The 19,602-nt window shown below is 34.5% G+C and overlaps 3 protein-coding genes across 5 annotated transcripts in view; 2 read left to right on the top strand and 1 right to left on the bottom strand.

The window, feature by feature from the left end:
* Window positions 1-3,310: 3,310 nt before the first annotated feature.
* Window positions 3,311-7,187, top strand: LOC103036066 (caspase-6). Its single transcript, XM_007229479.4, has 6 exons — window positions 3,311-3,418; window positions 3,872-4,016; window positions 4,369-4,445; window positions 5,018-5,193; window positions 5,302-5,422; window positions 6,511-7,187. The coding sequence occupies exons 1-6, from the start codon at window positions 3,394-3,396 to the stop codon at window positions 6,738-6,740; spliced, it is 774 nt and encodes a 257-aa protein (XP_007229541.2). The 5' UTR covers window positions 3,311-3,393; the 3' UTR covers window positions 6,741-7,187.
* A 1,312-nt stretch (window positions 7,188-8,499) lies between these two features.
* LOC103035239 (caspase-6-like) lies at window positions 8,500-15,957 on the top strand. Of its 3 annotated transcripts, XM_049481662.1 has the most exons (7): window positions 8,500-8,589; window positions 8,697-8,844; window positions 10,460-10,536; window positions 10,620-10,795; window positions 11,366-11,507; window positions 13,120-13,328; window positions 15,618-15,711. In XM_049481662.1, the coding sequence occupies exons 1-7, from the start codon at window positions 8,565-8,567 to the stop codon at window positions 15,627-15,629; spliced, it is 789 nt and encodes a 262-aa protein (XP_049337619.1). In that variant the 5' UTR covers window positions 8,500-8,564; the 3' UTR covers window positions 15,630-15,711. The 3 variants fall into 3 exon arrangements, with proteins under 3 accessions (XP_049337619.1, XP_049337620.1, XP_049337618.1); XM_049481663.1 differs by lacking the exon at window positions 13,120-13,328 and having other exon boundaries at window positions 15,618-15,957; XM_049481661.1 differs by lacking the exon at window positions 15,618-15,711 and having other exon boundaries at window positions 13,120-13,775.
* Window positions 15,958-17,211: 1,254 nt separating this feature from the next.
* The window catches only part of LOC103042391 (calcium uniporter protein, mitochondrial), a 31,873-nt gene continuing 29,482 nt past the window's right edge, over window positions 17,212-19,602 (bottom strand). Inside the window, exons 6-8 of the mRNA XM_022684557.2 lie at window positions 19,386-19,589; window positions 17,617-17,733; window positions 17,212-17,510 (exon numbers count right to left, since the gene is read on the bottom strand). Coding sequence (XP_022540278.2) covers window positions 17,430-17,510; window positions 17,617-17,733; window positions 19,386-19,589 — 402 coding nt within the window. The 3' untranslated portion in view covers window positions 17,212-17,429. The remainder of the gene's footprint in view (window positions 17,511-17,616; window positions 17,734-19,385; window positions 19,590-19,602) is intronic.

Raw genomic sequence — 19,602 nt, 5'->3', positions numbered from 1 at the left:
TTCTAAAATGCTACTCAATTACTGAACGCAAAAGTTGTTAAATACTTAATTTTACTTAAGTCAATGGCTATTTTAGAGTCAGACACAGCTCCCCAGTCAGCAGCTCTAGCTCTGTGCCGCTCACTGGGCTCTCCAGAAACACTGTCTATATCTCTGTGTTTGCAAAATTAAGCTTAGCTAAGCAAACTTCAAACCACTTTTCTTTAACTGTGATGCTTTAAAGTGTCACTCAGGGGGTTTTAACATTCAACATTTCGGGATTTTGAGAATTTTGACAATGAATGCTGTGCCACATGTGCATCTGCTCTCCCCTGCTCCCAACACAGCTCCCACTACTCAGGCTTTGCGCCAATGAAAAATATATCTAAATGGAAAATTAACTTAATTAAAGAATTTCCTATAAAGCTTTATTTAAATAACAGGGAAATTCAACATGGCTACATGATATTTTATGATTTAATGTGGGGGGTCCAGATAAATCATTATGACGGATTCCTCCACTCTGAAAGAAGACCGTGTCACACCCGCAGTTTAAATTGATTCTTTTGCATGCTCGGTGCAGTCACACATTCTCACCAGAGAGGGCCCTAAATCCCCCAAATCCCAACATTTACGGACATCAGCTTTAACAGCCAACATGAGTAATCTCATTCTCATACTGTCACCATGAAAGGATGCTGTATTTTTGGATCTTGTAGGAACGATCGGTGCCTGTTTGGTATCGAATTTGGTTACCCAGCCCTAATTGGGATTGAACCAATGATTTTGCAGTGATGGGGGCAATGATAACCTTTCACTTTCATTGCATTTCTACATACGACAGCAAACAGTATTGTGTCTCAAGACTTTTGTGCTAATGTAGCCCTAATGAAGTAATTTCAATTCTTCCTGTTTATTGAATTCCCCCATTATATAATGTGACCGGATAGCATGTGCTTCCTCACAATAGCATGTAAGTCACACAAAGGCAAACAAAAACCTTTTTTGGAAGTACCTGTAATGTCGCTGCATAAAGCAACTAAATTTAGTGGAGAGCCCTGACTGCATAACATGACTTCATGAGTCATGGGGGGAGAGGGAGTTTACCCATACAGAGGAAGGCCAGTTATGCTCCTGGCTGTGGCTTGATTTAAGTTTGAAGGGTCAATGGAAATCTTTATCATTATTAAGAGTGTATTTAAGTTCTATGAAGACTAGGTAAACATACAATCAAAACCCTTAACTTACTGCCAATAGAGCAGTGATTTTATATTCTATTTTATACTGACAAATCAAGAATATAGACATAGTGCAAATGTGCAACTTTGTACAAAATATCATCTATATAATATATAATATTATAGTTATTACAGTAAAGAAGGATACTTTACACAATTGGATATATAATGTTTTAGCTATTACAGGAAAGAATGACACTTTGAACAGTGGAATATATAATATCACAATTAATATGGTAAAGGAGGACAGTTTGAACACTGGAACATCAAATATAACAGTAGCAAAGAGAACAATTTAAACAATGGAATGCCTAGTATTACAGTTATTAGAGTTTAAACCAAAATGAACTCAATCTGGCAACCTACATGAGCTTTGAGTGTGAGGAGGGGTGGGTGAAACAAACAACTCTCGTTCCAGGGTTTGGAAATTGGACTGTGGTAGCCATTTCACATGTTTATTCTCGTTTAGTAATTTTGTTCCTTTAAATAGTGGGTTTAAATGCGTTTAAACCAATTGTAGCGCCTTTATTTTTAAGAGTGTGCACTATTTATTTTTTTAGCATTTTGTCACACTGATCAAGAACTGAAATTAAGAACTTGTGCATGAATTTGTAACTGAAGAGTTATCTTTAACTACTGTACAGTGTTTGCACCCTGACTTGCCAGATGTCCTAGGACAGGAATTAGTATATCATGTCTCCTAGAAGCTTTAGAATGCTGTCACTTGTCTGTTTGGACAGGAAATTCATGCCAGACACCACCAGTCACCGTACCCTCTGTGAGGTATTACAAGTATTTACATGATGCTGTGGATTAAGCAATGTTACATTTCTTCAGAAACTGAATTTCCCAGAAATACTTAGTGTATCAGTTTTCCATTGTATCATTTGTCTGGCTGTATGAACTTGTATGTATGTTGTAATGTGTACTGTAACATTTTACTAGCAAGATTCTCCCAGTTAATGATTGACTGTGCATGCATACCTGTCAAGTCTCCCGTTTTGGCCGGGAAACTACCGTATTTTACTCCTCTTTCCCGCCGTCCTCCCGTATTAGTATTTTCCCGTAAATTTCCTGTATTATACTACATAAAAAATATATAGGCCACAGGCGACAATGCACATACCGCTGTGTGTCTCTTAACCAATCGTGGTGCCGGTTCAAGGAGAAAGTCCCGCCTTTCAGGAGAAAAAGCCAATCAGCTAGCTGGTTTTGCGGAGCGCAGTTTAGTGTGCGGGAAGCCCCGCCCCTCCCCTCGCTGTGAGTTCAGGCAGCTAGTCGGAGCAGCTGTCGTTAAAACTAATCTGGATATACGGATTTTTTTCTAAAAGAAAGGTAACTAACCATGTAAACTGTGATGAGATTGTTTCTGATAGCTGGTTAAAAAGACTCTTCTCTGAATCTAAACATAAATTAAACCCAATTTAATAAAATACAGCTTGTGACTCAGTTAGCTTAACTTTAGAATTAGCTAGATAGATATTCAGGGTTTGAGAAAAATCTACATATATATATAATGCCCTGCCCTGATGTGCCTGATCAGCCAATAACTATCATTTCCAAACTCTATTAGTTCAGGGCTAGTTTTAGGGTTTGTTAGAATTTGTTTAAATCTCAAGTATTGTGGTAATGTATTTTAATGTAATGTAATGTATTATTTAGAAGGGGTAGAAGAGATGGTTGAGCTGGAGAGAGAGAAAATGTGGAGAGGGCTGAAATTAACTGAACTGATCAGGAGTGGACTGAACGATAGAAAGAAGTATTAATGAAAGATTAGTAATTGTGTAGGCCCCTTAGGACTATTATTTACTTATGGAATATATCTGATCCATGTCCTTTTTGTAAATTTGTGCACCCTTCAATTTCAATTTTAAATCTATTAAATAAATAAATATATATATATATATATATATATATATATATATATATATATATATATATATATATATATTATTATTATTTTTTTTCCCCTCGTTTGGGCTGTTGGGGCGGCGGAAAAAATCCCTTATTTTTAAGTCCAAAACTTGACAGGTATGTGCATGCCTCAGATGACTTCAGAGTTTCTCTGAAGTTGCCTGAACTGGTTTGTGTATTTGTACTTGGTAACTCCGCCCAGTGGTGTGTTTGCTTCCTTCTGCTTCTGTTTCGCTGGAGTTTAGAGACACATTCAGCTACAATGGCGAGCAGAAAGGAATCACCAGGTAATTTAAAACCCTTAACATTTTTGTTTAAAAAACATTTGGATACCACTTTAAAATAAGACTACCTCCATAAAGGGTTTATAAATGGTTTACAATTAGTTTATTAATGGTTACTAATTTGATTAGGTTGTAAATGCCTTAAAAATCATTAATAATCAGTTATAACACATATACGTAGAAAGGGCAACAATGACCTGTTGTTTGCCAAATAGTGAACCCACAGCCATCTATATTATTGCCCTTTCTATGTATATGATATAACTGATTGTGAATGTTTTTAAGGCATTTACAACCTAATTAGTAACCATTAATAAACTAATCGTAAACCATTTATAAACCATTTATAAGGTAGTCTTATTTTAAAGTTGTACCAACATTTGTTTAAAAACTTTAAATCTTTGATCTATATCTCATTTCTCAGATAACATAATTACACTTAATATTTGTGTGAAGCCAAAACAGGTCTGCTTGGGGAGTACAGGATGAACAACAAGCAGCGAGGATTGGCCCTTATCTTCAACCAGAAACATTTTCAACAAGAGTTACGTCTGAGAGAACGTGATGGAAATGATGCAGACAAGACTAACCTCACTGAAAGGTACACACTTAATATCAGTTAAGACAAAATGTTAAAATATGTCTGTAATTCTGAGCTTCATGACACAAGATTAGGATAACATACATACATGTATATTCAATTTAATGCTATTGGCTAACCACTGCAGTGTCAGATGACCTGTCAATAAAATCAGCAAGTAAAAAGTCGCCGTGAGGTTAGAACATGTGGATGCATATATAGCTAAGTTAAGGCTGCTGCATTGATTCATGTCAGAATTGTGATTCCCACTATCATAAGTTAGAAAAAAATAGTAAAAATCCAAATCGTTATTGATTTAGAACTGGACTAATGTGAAAGTGCTCAGTCTCCTTTTACTTCACTTCCATTACAGATTTCAGGAGCTCGGATTTGAGGTGCAATCTTATGATAATTTAGATGAGAAAAATATGATGGACAGCATACAGAAAGGTACAACATTTTGGCGTTTCTTCATTTCAAACATTAAAAATCTCGCTTTTAAGGGCGCCGAGTGGTCCAGCGGTCTAAAGCGCTGCCACTATGAGCAGTACGCAAAGCTTATGTAGCTTTGCCATCAAGCTGCCGGTGCTCAGAGGGAGCAAAATTGTCTCTGCTCCCTCTGGGTGGGTAGTTCTCTCCCCATATCACTCCTAGGGTGATGTCTGCAGCACAGGGCGTCTGTGAGCTGATGTACCGGAGCCGAGCCGCTGTGCTTTCCTCCAAATGCGCTGGCTGCTCGCTAATGCTGCATCAGCAGCAGCTCGAAAAGAAGTGGTGGCTGACTTCACATGTATCGGAGAAATCATGTGTTAGTCTTCACCCTCCTGGTGTGTTGGGGCATTACTGGTGATAGGGGGAGTCCTAATGAGTGGGTTGGGTAGTTGGCCATGTAAATTGGGGAGAAAATGGGAAAAATTAGAAATAAAAATTATAAAAAAAAAAAATTATAAAAAAAATTCTCGCTTTTAGATTTCTTTAACTGTGTGAAATGTTGTAAATCGCTTGTTAATCTTTGTCCACAGCGGCAAAGCGTGACCACAAAGATGCCGACTGCTTCGTGTGTGTTTTCTTGAGTCATGGAGATGAGGATCATATTTTTGCCAATGACAAAAAGGTTAATATAAAGAAAATAACAGATCTCTTCAGAGGGAATGAATGTGAAAGCCTTGTAGGAAAACCCAAGATCTTCATCATCCAGGTGACTCTAATATTACATGAACAATAATCAAATACTTTCATCTTTTCAGGCTGCAGTTATGAATGTGTGTCAGTTTTAAACCAAGCTCATTCATGTTTGTAAATGTAGGCAAGCCAAGGCAAAATTGCTGAAGAGGCTGTGACTGGGATGGCTGCAGATGATGATGAGATCACTACTTATTTCATCCCAGCTGGAGCAGATTTCCTCATTTGCTGCAGTGTTGCTGAGGGTGAGTGAGGCAGACATGATCCTATTGGCACTATGGGTAATGTCAGGTGTGGGTTGGAGGAGTATAACGTCCCTGAGCATACAATACAATATATTTTTTATTTCCGTGGGCCTTCCATTTTAAGGATCTTCTGACTATTAGGGACTTTGACCCCAGGGCCTTCATGCTTTTGGGGGCCCTAGCCATGCTTTTGGGGTCTTTTGGCGTTGTGGCACTGCTCTGACTTCGTCTTCTGCCTATTAGGGGTCCTAGGAAAATACAGGAAATATTTTTAGGGGTCCCTGGTTATGAGAGCCCCTACCAGGGGGCTCTAGAGAGGAGCTGAGCATACCATTAGAGGGCCCTTGATCACGAGGGCCCCTTTACTTCCATAGAAGTTGTTTACCATGGCTTCTTGACTTTCGGCACCTATAAATTTGCTAGGCAAATATGGCCCTGTTTAAATACATTTGTACTTTCAGTTTCACTTATTTATAACTAGCCATAGAGCAAATGTTTATTTCCTTGACCTTTACTTGGGACTACCAGTGGTTTTTCCCCTATGACTTAAAAACAGCTGAGCTCCCATGGACATAAAATATATAAAAAGTACATTAGAAGTTGTTTACCATGGCTTCCTGACTTTCAAGGCAAGCTACCATATTTCATAACAGACGTTTTGTTGCAAATATGCAATTCAGGCCCTTACTTAATGTTTCTGAAAAATACATGAATTACTAAAATTATTATGTTCAATTTCTCTTAAGCACAGAGACAAATTGATTTAGCAATTTTGCAATTATTTAAATTTAAGACAAGCAATTTGTCTGATGAATGCTACCTTAAACACCGATTAAATTGAGTAAATTTGGTCAAGGGTGTGACTATTTGCCCAGGGGCCCAGACTATCCTTAATCCTTGGTACTGAGTGGGGTCTTACGGTGGTTATCTGATGATTCAAGAACAGCTATTTAATTGGGCAGCAACAAAAAATCAAATCATAATCGTTTATCTACCTGTGGATCTTTTCTGCTACATCATAAATAATTTTGAATGAATTTTGATAATGTTATAAGTCTTAAACAGCATTTCTTTCCTTTGCCACCCAGTGGACTGCAATTTCTTCATTCAGGATCTGTGTGAGACACTGAAACACCAAGGCTCAACTCTGGAGTTCACCAAGCTGCTGACCCTGGTCAACATGAAGGTGTCCACACGTACCCAGAGTAGCAATAAGCAGATGCCCTGCTTCACCTCCATGCTTACCAAGAAACTCTACTTCAGACCCAAAGAGGAGCAAACGTCGACACCTTCTGGATCTTCATCCATTCAGAGCTGAATAAATATATATTTTACCACTGTATTCAAGCCCAGGTCAGCCTCAGACCCTACAAAGTAGAATAAAGTTGCCAGATACTTTTATTTCTCACTGATTAAGTCATCATTATTACAGACACAATTCGATTTTTTTTATTTACAGCATCCATGGGGTAATTAGAATTAAATGAATGAACCCAGCAAATAACACATTTATTAAGACTTAAAAAATAGTTTTTTAAGTAATGGGGCTCTGTTGTGGATCTATTAATACAGGACAAAGCTACTACAGGAAAACCTATTCTGTTTTCTTGCATTTTATTTTTATGTCACTATGTAATTTTATTTATTCTGTACATTGTACTTATGTAATACGATGTAAATAATGCAAGTTATAGCTGAACAAAAAAAATAAACTATATTGTAATTATGGTTTAAAGCTGAATAAAAATCAAATGTTAAAAATGTACCTGCATACCTAATTATTTGCTTTTTTTTTACTATATCTGTAGAAGAAAAACAATGTTACTTTTTGTATTCAGATTACATAACATTTTTTATTATTATGTTGGTACCCAACCATGGTCGAGGAATATGTATCAAACCACAAAAAAAAAAAGAAATATTAAATTCTAAACTCGAATCATTAAAAAAAATGTAAAGATTAAATAATGTTAATAAAACTGCTGAATTAAAGCACACGTCACCAAATATATGAACTAACCAGTAATGACACAAATGTAGTTAAAGTATTTAAGTTGTCTATAAATGACATGTCTGCTGTCTACGTGTCTTTAAAGGCTTTTCAGGTTTGTCAGGTTTGCAAGGTCAAGGACTAAACAAATATGGCCCTGTTTGAATACCTTTGTACTTTCAGTTTTACTTATTTATTATTAGCCATATAGCAAATGTTTATTACCTTGACCTATTACATTTATTTGAACTACCGGGGGTTTCCAGTATTTTTTCCCTATGACTTATAAAAACAGCTGAGCTCCCCTGGAAAAAAAAAACAAACAAACAAACTTGATTGTACTTAAAACATATTGAGAATTTTATGTACTTACATAAACTATATGAAAAGTACAAAAATATTATGCTTTCATCAAATGTTTGAAAGTAAACTTTGATCATACTTTCATCATAATTGATCATAATTACAATATAACACAATATAGTGTATTTAAAAATATGTAGTACTACTATAAAGTACACTTTTTGTTTAATGTAATTCAATATATTTCTAAAATACTTATTTCCAAGTATACTTTTGTACACTTTTTAGCAAAGTGTGTTGAAAACAACTGTTACAATATATCATGTAACTTTTTAGAAAGTAAATTAAATTACTACTACTAATTTTAAAAATGTAAAATAAATTTGTAACACGCATACTGTGTAGCACAGTATATTAAAATATATTTTTATACCTAACAAAGTATACTAGAAGTGGCTTGACAAGGTCAGGAGTGGGAAAGGTACCTGGCACTGTATCTCGTTTACTTTGTTAAGAGGACTTTCATTTTTATTGAAGTTAACACCATGTAGGAAATATGATCAGTTCTTAATTATTTTAGTTAACCTTCCTGTTATGAGCTGTTTACTATATACCATATACCATCACCATGTTTGACCCAGCAGGGACAATGATGGTTTCAAACATCTCAAATGTAAGACTGAAAAAAGTTAGTTTATTTTCTGGAACATTGTTTTAATAGGAACTTTGGTCAGCAGTTCCTGCAGTCTGTGACGTTTGATTGGGGCGGGGCTGTCATGTATAAATTCCTTTTAGAAGAGTGTGTGCTTTCTGTTTTGCCACAGGAGTTCAGAGACACAGTCAACTACAATGGCAAGCAGAGAGGATTCACCAGGTAATGGATCCTTTCTTTTCTTCTTTATCCCTCTTTTATCTTTCTGAACTGTTGTTTAATTACTTCTTCAGATAACATGTTCATACGTATCTGATCTATTTGTGTAGCTGGATCAGACCAGCCTGAGATGTACAAGATGGACCACAAGCGCAGAGGATTGGCTCTTATCTTCAACCAGCAAGACTTCAGTCGTGAGTTGAAAAATATGGGAACACGTTTTGGGACAGCTGCAGACAAGGCTAACCTCACTGAAAGGTACACACACCCTCAATCTCAATAAAGACATGGATTTAATTCAGCCATACCTTTATTCTATCAGTCTTTTCTACTTTACTTCCTACTTCTACTTACCACCTGCTCATGGTAAAATAGCAGAAATGCTTAAAATTACATGGAGTAAAATCTTGTAACAATAATTTACACCAAAACATTTGTTTCTCCTGTAAATGTTTTGAAGATATGTTGAATTTTTTTGACAGTGATGTTATGCTTATATATTTTTTTTTACATAGAAATGAAAGAATCTAATCGTAAAATAAGGTAATACTGTTTTATATCATGAATGGAGTGTAAAACAAAATACATTTTTTATGTTTTATACACAAATAGATGTTGGTGGTTTTATAACTTTCTAATACGTCTTTATTAATGGAATTTTGATAAAAGGCAAGCTTTATTACAATGCATTCATCTAATTAATAATACAAGTGTTATTAATCTTCTTTGGTTGATGAAAGTTGCAGTGCACCAGTCTCGAGGTTTTTGTTATAGAAATATTTTTTTTATTTGTTATTTGTTTTTGGTATAATATAGCACAGGGAAATTGATGAAGGTTTATTAATAAATTAATACTCTGTTAGGGGTGGAAATCTCTATGCACTTCATAGATGTGATTATAAAACAATTATCAATGCATCTTGAATCTTTTTCTTCTAAACCTTTTTCCCATCATTACAGGAGTACTTTAAACTTTTAAAGTATGTTTCTGTTTACTTTAAAAAAAATATTCAAATGATTGATACAAAAATCTAGGATTAATTTTATTAGGGTAATATTAAAACCAGATACAAGGAAAACAGAAAGAAAATGGTGATTTATAATCTTTGACAAGCAATACTTTGGTCAGCTGAGACTTTCCTCATAAAGCAATGTCAAGACATGCCTAAAATTATCTTGACTGGGAAATTTGAAAATTTTTGTATGATATATTGCTTCATTCAAACTTTTTTTTCTTGTTTTATTTATCTTATTGTATTACAACAAGCAGATCTACAAGGAGTTTAAATGTCAATTGAGGAGCATATTTTCAGCTAGTCAGCTATATTAAATAACATTGGTTATTTAAAAAATAAAAAATAATCGTAATAATTCACCTCAATATGTCTTTTATAGTAATTTAACCAGCAGGGGCAAAGGAACAGTGACTAGAATACTCAAATTATTTTGACTCTGTTTTTGAACAATGAACTGAATGTAATTAATGTATATAAAGACTTTGAAATGATTAGAACAATTTAGAGAAAAGTTTAAATCTAAATCCGGCTCACAAGAAACGAGGCCCGCTAGTCAAAAAGGCTACTCTGGATACTCTGTTTTACTATTTCGCTACACCTGTCCCTTACTTATCTACTCACACACTTATCTACTCACACATGAGCAATGTCTGTGTACGTATATAATCTAACCGTCCATCCAGGCCATTTGACCCAACAGTTCTCCCAATGGCCAGTCCGGGCCTGAGAACATGAAATATGTTGGGTTAATAATGTGTGCAATTAAATATGAAAATTAATAGTCAAAGTTAATGTACAAAACACTACATTATATTTGTTTATTTATTTATTTTTGCATTTTCCTTGCTGTCTTCTAGATTTAAAGAGCTACGCTTTGAAGTGAAAGGTTATGATGATCTAAAGAAGAAGGATATGCTGCAAAAAATAAGAAAAGGTATGGTATTTAAACAATAGAAAAAAAATGTTTATTGCAAATTGTGTGAAATGCTGTCTTAATGATGTTAATCCCCCACACAGCTGCAAAGGATGACCATGCAGACGCGGACTGCTTTGTGTGTGTTTTCCTGAGTCACGGAGAAGATGGTCATGTCTACGCGTTTGATGATAAGATTGATATAAAGGAAGTAACATCTCTGTTCAGAGGAGACAAATGCAGAAGTCTTGTAGGAAAACCCAAGATCTTCATCTTTCAGGTCACTCTATCATTAACTAAAAGCTAACATTTTTTCCCTCATGTTTAATACAGTGTTGTGTGTGTGTGAGAGAGATTCAGTTTTAGCATTGAAGGACTAAACATGGCTCAGAAAGACCAAATGTAGCATAGCTGCACTTCACCACTTGCTCTAGGAGCATCAAACTCAATTTTAGAGCATAAAAATGCTTAAGTTTAAGACATTAATGTAATGATGTGCTGTCAAAGTGCCTGTAATCAAGACTTAAGGCAATCTGGTGTTCCATACATAATACAAGGCCTTCTGGACATGTATTGAGTGAGGAATTGTTGGTCTTGGCTGCTGAACACGGTGCCTCCCCACATGGATTCTGTGGTCTTCTCCACCAAGACAAAAGCAAAACTCATCACTAAAGATGACCTGCTGCCATTCCAAGTCCTTAATAAGAGTCTATCATGACTACCTACCAATTCCTGTCAGTTTCTTCTAGGTGCAACTACATTTTGATGATGAATTTATAACTGCAGATATTAAAACTAACACAAAGAAACAACCAAAAATAAAAGTTGTGTTCTCGGTTTGTGAACGCAGGCATGCCGTGGTAAAGATCATGAAATTGGTGTGACCCCAATGACTGCAGATGACAGTGACACTGAGGTGGTGGAGGACGCTGCCATGATCTACACGCTCCCAGCAGGGGCAGATTTCCTCATGTGCTACAGTGTAGCTGAAGGTGAGTAAAACATCCAGTGATGTCAGTAACGCGTTACTCTAATATGACCCTTTTTTCAGTAATGAGAAATCTAATGCATTACTATTTCCAATCCAGTAATCAGATTAAAGTTACTTATCCAAGTCACTGTGCATTACTCTCTCTCTCTCTCCACCTCACTCACACACACACACACACCGCGCTCCCTTCCTCATCCCCCCTCTGCTCTCCCAAATAAAAACAAGGCCAAAGTAACAAAAGTACATATAATGTCAGTCTAGACCATATACACGGTTTTGTTTTGTAAAACCACTCCTTGCTGCCCTGCTGAGAACAACAGGTTCAATGTTCAGATTTATAGTTTTAAATATTTCAGGTCAGGAAAGACTTTCTTTATTTTATATTTTTTATGAAAAAACAAGTATTTAAGTGAAGGGAAATCAAGAATAAAACATTTTTTTTTTAAGTTAATTCAAGAGAAATGGTCTTTTATTTTTATAAAAACTTCTTTTTTTCAGGAAATAGTTCAACTTTAAATGTCCAGAGATACATTGTTGCTCTTAAAAATGCATTTTCCAATAAAGGGAGTATTGGCAAAACTGGTTATAATGTTTATGTTAAGGTGGGGGGAGGTGGTGTCTGCAGCTGCTGTAACTAATAAAGTAACTTGTAAAGTAACTTAGTTACTTTTAAAATCAAGTAATCCATAAAGTAACTAAGTTACATTTCAAAGGAGTAATCAGTAATCAGTAATCGGATTACTTTTTCAAAGTAACTATACCATCACTGAAAACATCACTAAAAGGTGGAATCAGAGGTAACAAATTCCACCAAAATCAAATCTGCATGGTGTTTTTCATTCTGTCTTATGCACATTTAATATGTAAAAAAAGTTAGTTTAAGTTAAAAAAAAAGTAGTTTTATTGTGTGTTAATATTCTTAAACATAAACACTAATGCCAGGTGATTTTCACCCACACAATTTTTTTCATGTGATTTTCATTGTGTTGCTGCTGTCTGATTTGCATGGGACTTTGAGTAGCTTCAGGGTGGAGATCATTGATGACAATGTTATGGTTGATTCCCTCCTCCCATCTATGTTTTTTTTCAAGAGGCATGCGTTCCATTGCAGTGATTTTCAGAGTAACATATTTTATGGGTGTAATTTACCTGATGTTAGAGTTTGTGTGTTTAAATCAGGCGCTCACATGGTCCAGGAAGGGTGGACCAAAGACAAAGTTCCCAGCAGAATAATTTTTTTTTGTTAGGACATTACCTGTTAAGGATTACCGGATTTTCCACTATTTTTTTTTTTTTTTGCTTTTTTATAGGGTCATCCATGGTACCTTTTTTATTTTATTTGATGTTCTATGTAGTAAAATTAAAGAAGGGTTCCAAAACTTGTCACACAGTGTATACCCAACATTAGTGATGGTGTTACTAATTTTAACATTAGTGTTCTAGGGTTAAACACACTTTTGGTTTCTAATCATCACTGTTTATATACTGCATTATCTATAAATCTAAACCTAATTTTCCCTAGTTTTCTTTTTCACATACTATAAAGTACATGTTTTTGTAATACCCAATTATGATTATATCTAACAAAAACTTTGTTTTCACATCCTGAACAGGATTTGTGTCCTTTCGACACATAGAAGAAGGCACGTATTACATTAAAAACCTCTGTACGACACTACAAGAACGCGGTTTAACTCTGGAGTTCACCGAGCTGCTGACCCTGGTCAACATGAAGATGTCTAAATGGTGCGTCAATGGCAGGAAACAAATGCCCTGCTTCAGCTCCATGCTCACCAAGAGCCTCTACTTCAAAACCAAAGAGGTGAACAGTCAAACCCAGAGCAACATTTTAAAAATATTCACATCCTGTATGTTACCCAAAAAGAGAATCAACAGTCAATGATTCTGATTGATTCTGATTATCGACTGCCCTGTCCTGGGGTGTCATCTTGATCCATTGGAGTTCTTGGGAGATGGGAGAATTAGGATTAAGGGAAACCCAGTGGTGGACTAATTTCTTCAACATATGGATTTTGTAGTCAGAACATTTTCAGAAACAGCAAAAAAATTTCAGAGCACTGCTTTGTTACTTTTTGCACAGCGTCTGCTAAGTTTAATGGAAGCTTAAGCTTTCATAGCTTCCCGGCTCAGAGTGATCTGATAAACAGGGGCTAATATTATTTATTTATATTATTATTATTATAGATATCATTATTAGTATTGTTAGCATTATTTTTTGAGATAGCAATTTTATTATTATTATTATTTTTATAGATAGCATTTGTATTCTTATTATTTTTAATATTATTATAGATAGCATTATTATTATTATTATTATTATTATTATTATTATTATTATTATTATTATTATTATTATTATTATTATAAATAGCATTCTTATTATAGATAGCAGTTTTATTATTATTATAGATATATTTTGTATAATTATTTTTATAACATTTTATAACTATTTCTACTACTACTACTATTATTATTATTATTATTATTATTATTACAGTTAGCATTATTATTATTGTTATTATTATTACAGTTAGAATTATTATTATTATTATTATTATTATTAAATTTAGCATTTGTATAATTATTTTTTAAAATATTATTTTTACTATTATTTATTATTTTAATATTATTAATATTTAATATTATTTTAATAATATTACTATTATTTTAACATTATTTATTATTATAGATAGCATTATTATTTTTCACAATTTTAGCACAACAGGGTAATAAGGCATCACATGTAATACATTAAATGTTACAGTTTTAAGGCAAGACTTACATTTGACAAAAGGAGAAACTAACCCAACTAACAGTAACGCACCTAGCAAGCTAGTTAGCTATACTAGCTAACGCTGAGCTGTGGGGGCTAACGTAAAATAAGTTATAAGAAATATCTTCGTAGTGTGTAGGTATGAAGATAAATATAGTTTAAAGCCTTTCTTTAGCCTGCTAGTGGTAGACTTTACTGGACTTCTTGACGTTAAGGTTCATTTTTAGAAGCTCTTGTAAACACCAGCTGAAAATACTGCCATAACGAGTGTATTGGAAAAGCAAAACAGGAAAAACTGGAGCAGCGCTGATGAGAATGCGGAAGTAGTTGTGCAAAGAGCTCATTCCAACAGATCAAGATGACACCCCAGGACAGGGCACCCCCTGCACCGCTTCTTCAGTGTCCACAGCTGCTGTACTTAGAGAGATACTGGAGTGTAGTGCACTATAAAACGGTTTACTAATTACTAATTAGTACTTATTTAGTCTTATGGCTCTTACTAACTTTATTGTAATTTAATTTGTTTACTGTTAACTTAAAGGTGAAACATCACTGGTTACTGTTTACCATAACACATACATACAGGGGAACCACCATGTTTCCTCTAATCTCACATTTTTTAGATTCATATGATTTATTATTTAATTTATGTTTTGTATTTTTGTTTATATACACTGATCAAGCATAGTATTATTACAACATCCTTGTTTTTGTTGTGATGCTCTGCTTGATTGGTGTTTAACAAACAAAAATACAAAATAAACATAATAATACTATGTATAAATATGAATCTAAAGAAAGACTACAAGACTAGAAAAAAACTTGTGTTATGGGAAGCAGTGATCAGTGATTTTGTTATAATCATCATTGTTCACTATGACAAATGCAATGTAATGTAATGTAATGTTCATTGATCTGTGTTGGCTTATAAATAAATGTAATTAACTAATACATGTAATTAAATTAATTGATGCACTTATGCACATATGCTTATATTTCTAGGCTAATTAATGCTTAATTAAATGCTCACATGACTCCTAATTTTTAATTGTGATGTTTCATTGTTACAGTTAATATTATTTTGTGTATGCAACTTGTCATTAATTGTTCTGAATAGTATTGTGACAACAGCGCATAAGGGGACCTCAGGAATACTGTTTTTTTAATTATTAATTTTAATATAGTTCCAAAAATTTTTCATGACTTTTCACTGGGGTGATATGATGAAAGTTGTGTCCTTTTTCTGTTTCCTGTGTTTTTAATTTTTTTGAAACTGTTTACTGTTTATTAAACTGGTGACTCTTACTTTGAATATAGCAACCTGCATAGGGACAGGAAGTGTGACCGCCGTTTTCATGGAGGATCAAGATTGGGGTCTTTTTGAGTTACTTGCTTGTTAAACTCGAAGACATTTTGGTTCCATTTATTTTTACCCCTATTTTTACTTGAGGAGTGGATTATTCTATAGCCAGTGGAGATACTGCAAGGAACTGGGTGAGCTCATTCTTGTTTATTTATTTCTTTGTTTGGGTTTTATTTTCCAGCAGGACTTGGCACACTGCCCACATTTGTCTTTCACTCTGTGTGTAATACATCTATGTAATATGGGTTTCACATTGTGAACTGAATTACTGAAATAAAGTAACTTTTCAAAGACATAAAATTTTTTGGATTTGCACTAGTTTTTTTTTGCCTCGACCACTGTTGATTTTTGAGTACCTTTGGACTACTGTTCATATTTGGAGTGATTTTTAATGATAATTCTTTTTAGTTTGGATTCATTTTGCTTGTTACTATTGCCACAGTACTGGACTTTAATACCTTTTTTAACCAGTTGACATTTATGTTTAATTTTTCTCAATTTCTCTCAACAAATTAGTCTGGACAGTTACTGGACTACTGAGTTTATATCAGATTATTACAGTATCTGTGAAATTTGAGTAGCATTTCTGCTGATGATGTTTGGGGATATTCACCAGTGGCATTGGGACTCATCATTATGTTTATCAGCACTGTTTGGGGTAGCCAGAGCCTAAAAAGTATAATAGCAGGATTGGGACTTTTAAGGTTGCTGGTCCAATCACCAGGATCAGTAGAAAAGTGAGGAATAGAGATTGAAGGAACAGTGTCTCTTTTTTACTCAGCATATATGGTGTAGATACCTTAACTGCTCTGTGGATGCTGAGGTGCCCACCACTTTGAGTGTTTCTCACTGCTAATCAGTAGGGCTGTAGTGATTGGTTGATGTAATCAACAATTTTAATTATTTAAATTTGTTGACTACAAATTTCATTGTCGACTAATCGTTAATTTATAACAGTACGGCATTGCACACTGTTGGTGACAGAAGTGCAATGGGAGATGATTAAATAGCTCACTAATACATTTTACACTCTATTTTATCTGTCTCCAAAAGTGCTCAAACATAACAGATTTCAAAACTTTCCACGTTTAAACAACATCCAGACATTTTAATGCCTTTTAAATCTCATGTTCAGCTGTTTCTATGGTTTTTAGAGATGGAGGACATTTTAGAGATAACCACTGACTAATCAGAAAAAATAATCATCAGATTAGTCAACTTCCAAATTAATCAATATCTGGAGCCTGACTAAGCATTAGTGCGAGTGTGACAAATTCTTGAAATTCCTCATAGCATGCAAAGCAAAAACTTATGTCATGGGACCAATCTGTTGTTTATCTGTTTAAATCTGAATATGAATCACATTATTATATCTAAATATGCCAAAAATCACATTTGGGCCTTCAGTCTGAACAAACATAGTAAACCTCTAAATTAACAGGTGAGGTAATTCATGTATGCACAATGTATCCAGCAACTCCAGAACTGGAATTCTTCATTTCTGTATATTTTTTGCTCTAAAGAAAATTTAAAAAATGATGCAACACATTTAGGGTAAGCGCTTTATTTCAGTACTTGGAGACTCCAAATAAGAAATGCAACACATCAGATGGTTTTCAAGAAAGTTTAAAAGAAATTCATGAGATGATATCTGTTAATGGCGCTATAAATAACATGAGTATCAAACCATACAGTTTAGGGAATCAGAGAAAGGCAGTATGTCCGTCATTTGCTTTGTATATACATTGTAATGTACAGTGTATGCCTTATTCATCTCTGGGCCGGATCTGTTCTACAGGTAGTCTGAGTTGGTTTGGGTTTCGCAAGCGTCTCAGATCTTCCTCCACCTAAAATGATAAGACAGAGAGAACAGAGCCATAGAGTTAACACTAAATGCTGAGAAATCAAACCTGATTGAAAAAAATCTGAAGAATTTTATGAGAAGCTGAATACCGAAGCCAGTTCGTTCTTTAGCTGGTTGTATTTTGGCACATTAAACTGATGTCTTCTGGCCCCTCTGTAAAAGTAACGCAGGAACTGCCGGTCCTTTGCATCTGGGTAAACGTAGTCCTGAGGGAGAAAATTTACTATTGAGCTTCAGGCTTGTTTACATATATACACAATATATAATATAATTAATGAATTTTGGTACTCATCAGATTGTTCAAGGACTAATAAGTGTAGGACTGGAAGATTATAGCCAAATTAATATTAAAATATAATTTTAATATGTTATATTAAAAGTTAATAAGTGACTGATTCTGTAAAAATGAATACTGAAAAATTGAAAATATGTTTAAAAATCATACATCACAGTTATTGGAACATTTTATATTGCAGTATACGTATATTGATTATGAATTGTCATCCAGCCCTACATAAAGGGGAGGCTAGGGTTTCTTACAGCACATTAAAGCTGATATAAAGATATTAAAAATAAAAAAAGATTTTAGTTCAGTCAGAATGTATACCCTATTCTAATTTCCAACATTTTCTAGTTCAGCATAAGTTGCCTGATCGATACCTATGCTGACCATGAATAACTTTCAAAGAATTGCCTCAAATTGCAATAAATATGTTTAGAATTCTGTTTGTTTTGTTCTGTATACAGAATCCTGAATCCTCTGAGTTACGAGATCCTTTATATGAGTCGTGATTCTAGTAAGGGACCACATGCAATCTAATGTTAGTGTGTATCAATTAGACATCAGACAGTACTTTTTTCTCTGCCATTTTTTTTCATGGATGATCATAAAAAAAAGTGTCAAATGAGGTGCAAATCACTTTTAGTCACTATCAGTGTAGCCTGACAGCAGCAAATTGTAGAGCTTGTCAAAATGAGTTAAGAGGAGAATGCTGTATTGTGTTTCAGTGAGCACAGATGATTGCACTTTAACCCACATAACGTCTTTGAAAATCCAGATAGAGATCAGCTTCTGCTGGTACACAAATATATACAGAAGACACAACATACAGGTACAACATAAGGGTTCTGAACATATTTTGGTTACATTTGATAAGAGCTGACTTTGAAAACTTATTTCATTCCTGCCATTAAACCCCTTAACAGACTAGGTATTTTTGTCAATGGTTTGCCTGACATTACACCACTAAATCTTGAGGATTTCTATTCAAGCATTACATAAAATGTTTTACTGTTTGATAAGGAACATTACTGAAAAGCATAACTGTAATTGTAATAGAAAATATAAAAAATATTTAAGTAAATCTGCTTATGGCAAAATTTTATAAATAAATGATAAAATTGGCCTTTTTTCGGAACTTTTTTTTTTAAATCAATATTTTTCTGAATACAAATAAAAACGTTCATGTCCTCCAACCCTTTAGTTTCGTTATGTCTGTCTAGTTTTTACCTCTATTTTCAAACCTGCAGAATTTGGGTTGATTCCTGTCACTGATCTGGAATTATTAAGTGGAGTAGAAAGAAAACAAGCAGCTTCTTTAAGTGTCCTGTAGGAGATTTCAAATAAGTTATTTTACACCTGTAGCCCGTATACAGGACAAGGTATTTTAAGGGATTAAAAATCAAGGTAAGACCAGAGTTGCAAATATATGTATATCAAAAACTTCAGATGCCCATGCAAATTGAGTGATCTATAATGGAGAATTGTTATATTGCTCATGGGGTCCCTCTACAGGTAGAGAGTGTGATTCTCAAACACAAAACTTTAGAACAGCTCTACCTCTGAAGATGATCCTACCTGTTTAGTGAGAACGTAGTAGGCATAGACCCCAATGCTGGTAGAGTAGGTGATGAAGTAGGTGACGGGTTCCATGACATCCCAGGAATAAACCCACCATGTGAGCCAAGCCAGGGCCCCTCCCTGCACAGAAAGCAGAGCCAGGCCCATCCACAGCACCCTCGAAGAACTGCGCTCAGCTCTGAGGTCCAGCTGGGCCTTCAGCTGCATTCAATCA

Source organism: Astyanax mexicanus, chromosome 7 (assembly GCF_023375975.1).
Source record: "Astyanax mexicanus isolate ESR-SI-001 chromosome 7, AstMex3_surface, whole genome shotgun sequence".
Lineage (NCBI taxonomy): Eukaryota > Metazoa > Chordata > Actinopteri > Characiformes > Acestrorhamphidae > Astyanax > Astyanax mexicanus.
The sequence above is the reverse complement of the archived record's forward strand: the minus strand, read 5'-3'. Positions and strand labels throughout refer to the sequence as shown.

Bases quoted from the DNA above. Each gene is read 5' to 3' on its own strand.
- LOC103036066 (XM_007229479.4), top strand. From the start codon at position 3,394: ATGGCGAGCAGAAAGGAATCACCAG. The intron at 4,017-4,368 runs GTACACACTTAA...CTTCCATTACAG, and splicing joins AAGACTAACCTCACTGAAAG to ATTTCAGGAGCTCGGATTTG. The intron at 5,423-6,510 runs GTGAGTGAGGCA...TTTGCCACCCAG, and splicing joins TTGCTGCAGTGTTGCTGAGG to TGGACTGCAATTTCTTCATT.
- LOC103035239 (XM_049481661.1), top strand. From the start codon at position 8,565: ATGGCAAGCAGAGAGGATTCACCAG. The intron at 8,590-8,696 runs GTAATGGATCCT...CTATTTGTGTAG, and splicing joins AAGCAGAGAGGATTCACCAG to CTGGATCAGACCAGCCTGAG. The intron at 10,796-11,365 runs GTCACTCTATCA...TTGTGAACGCAG, and splicing joins CCAAGATCTTCATCTTTCAG to GCATGCCGTGGTAAAGATCA.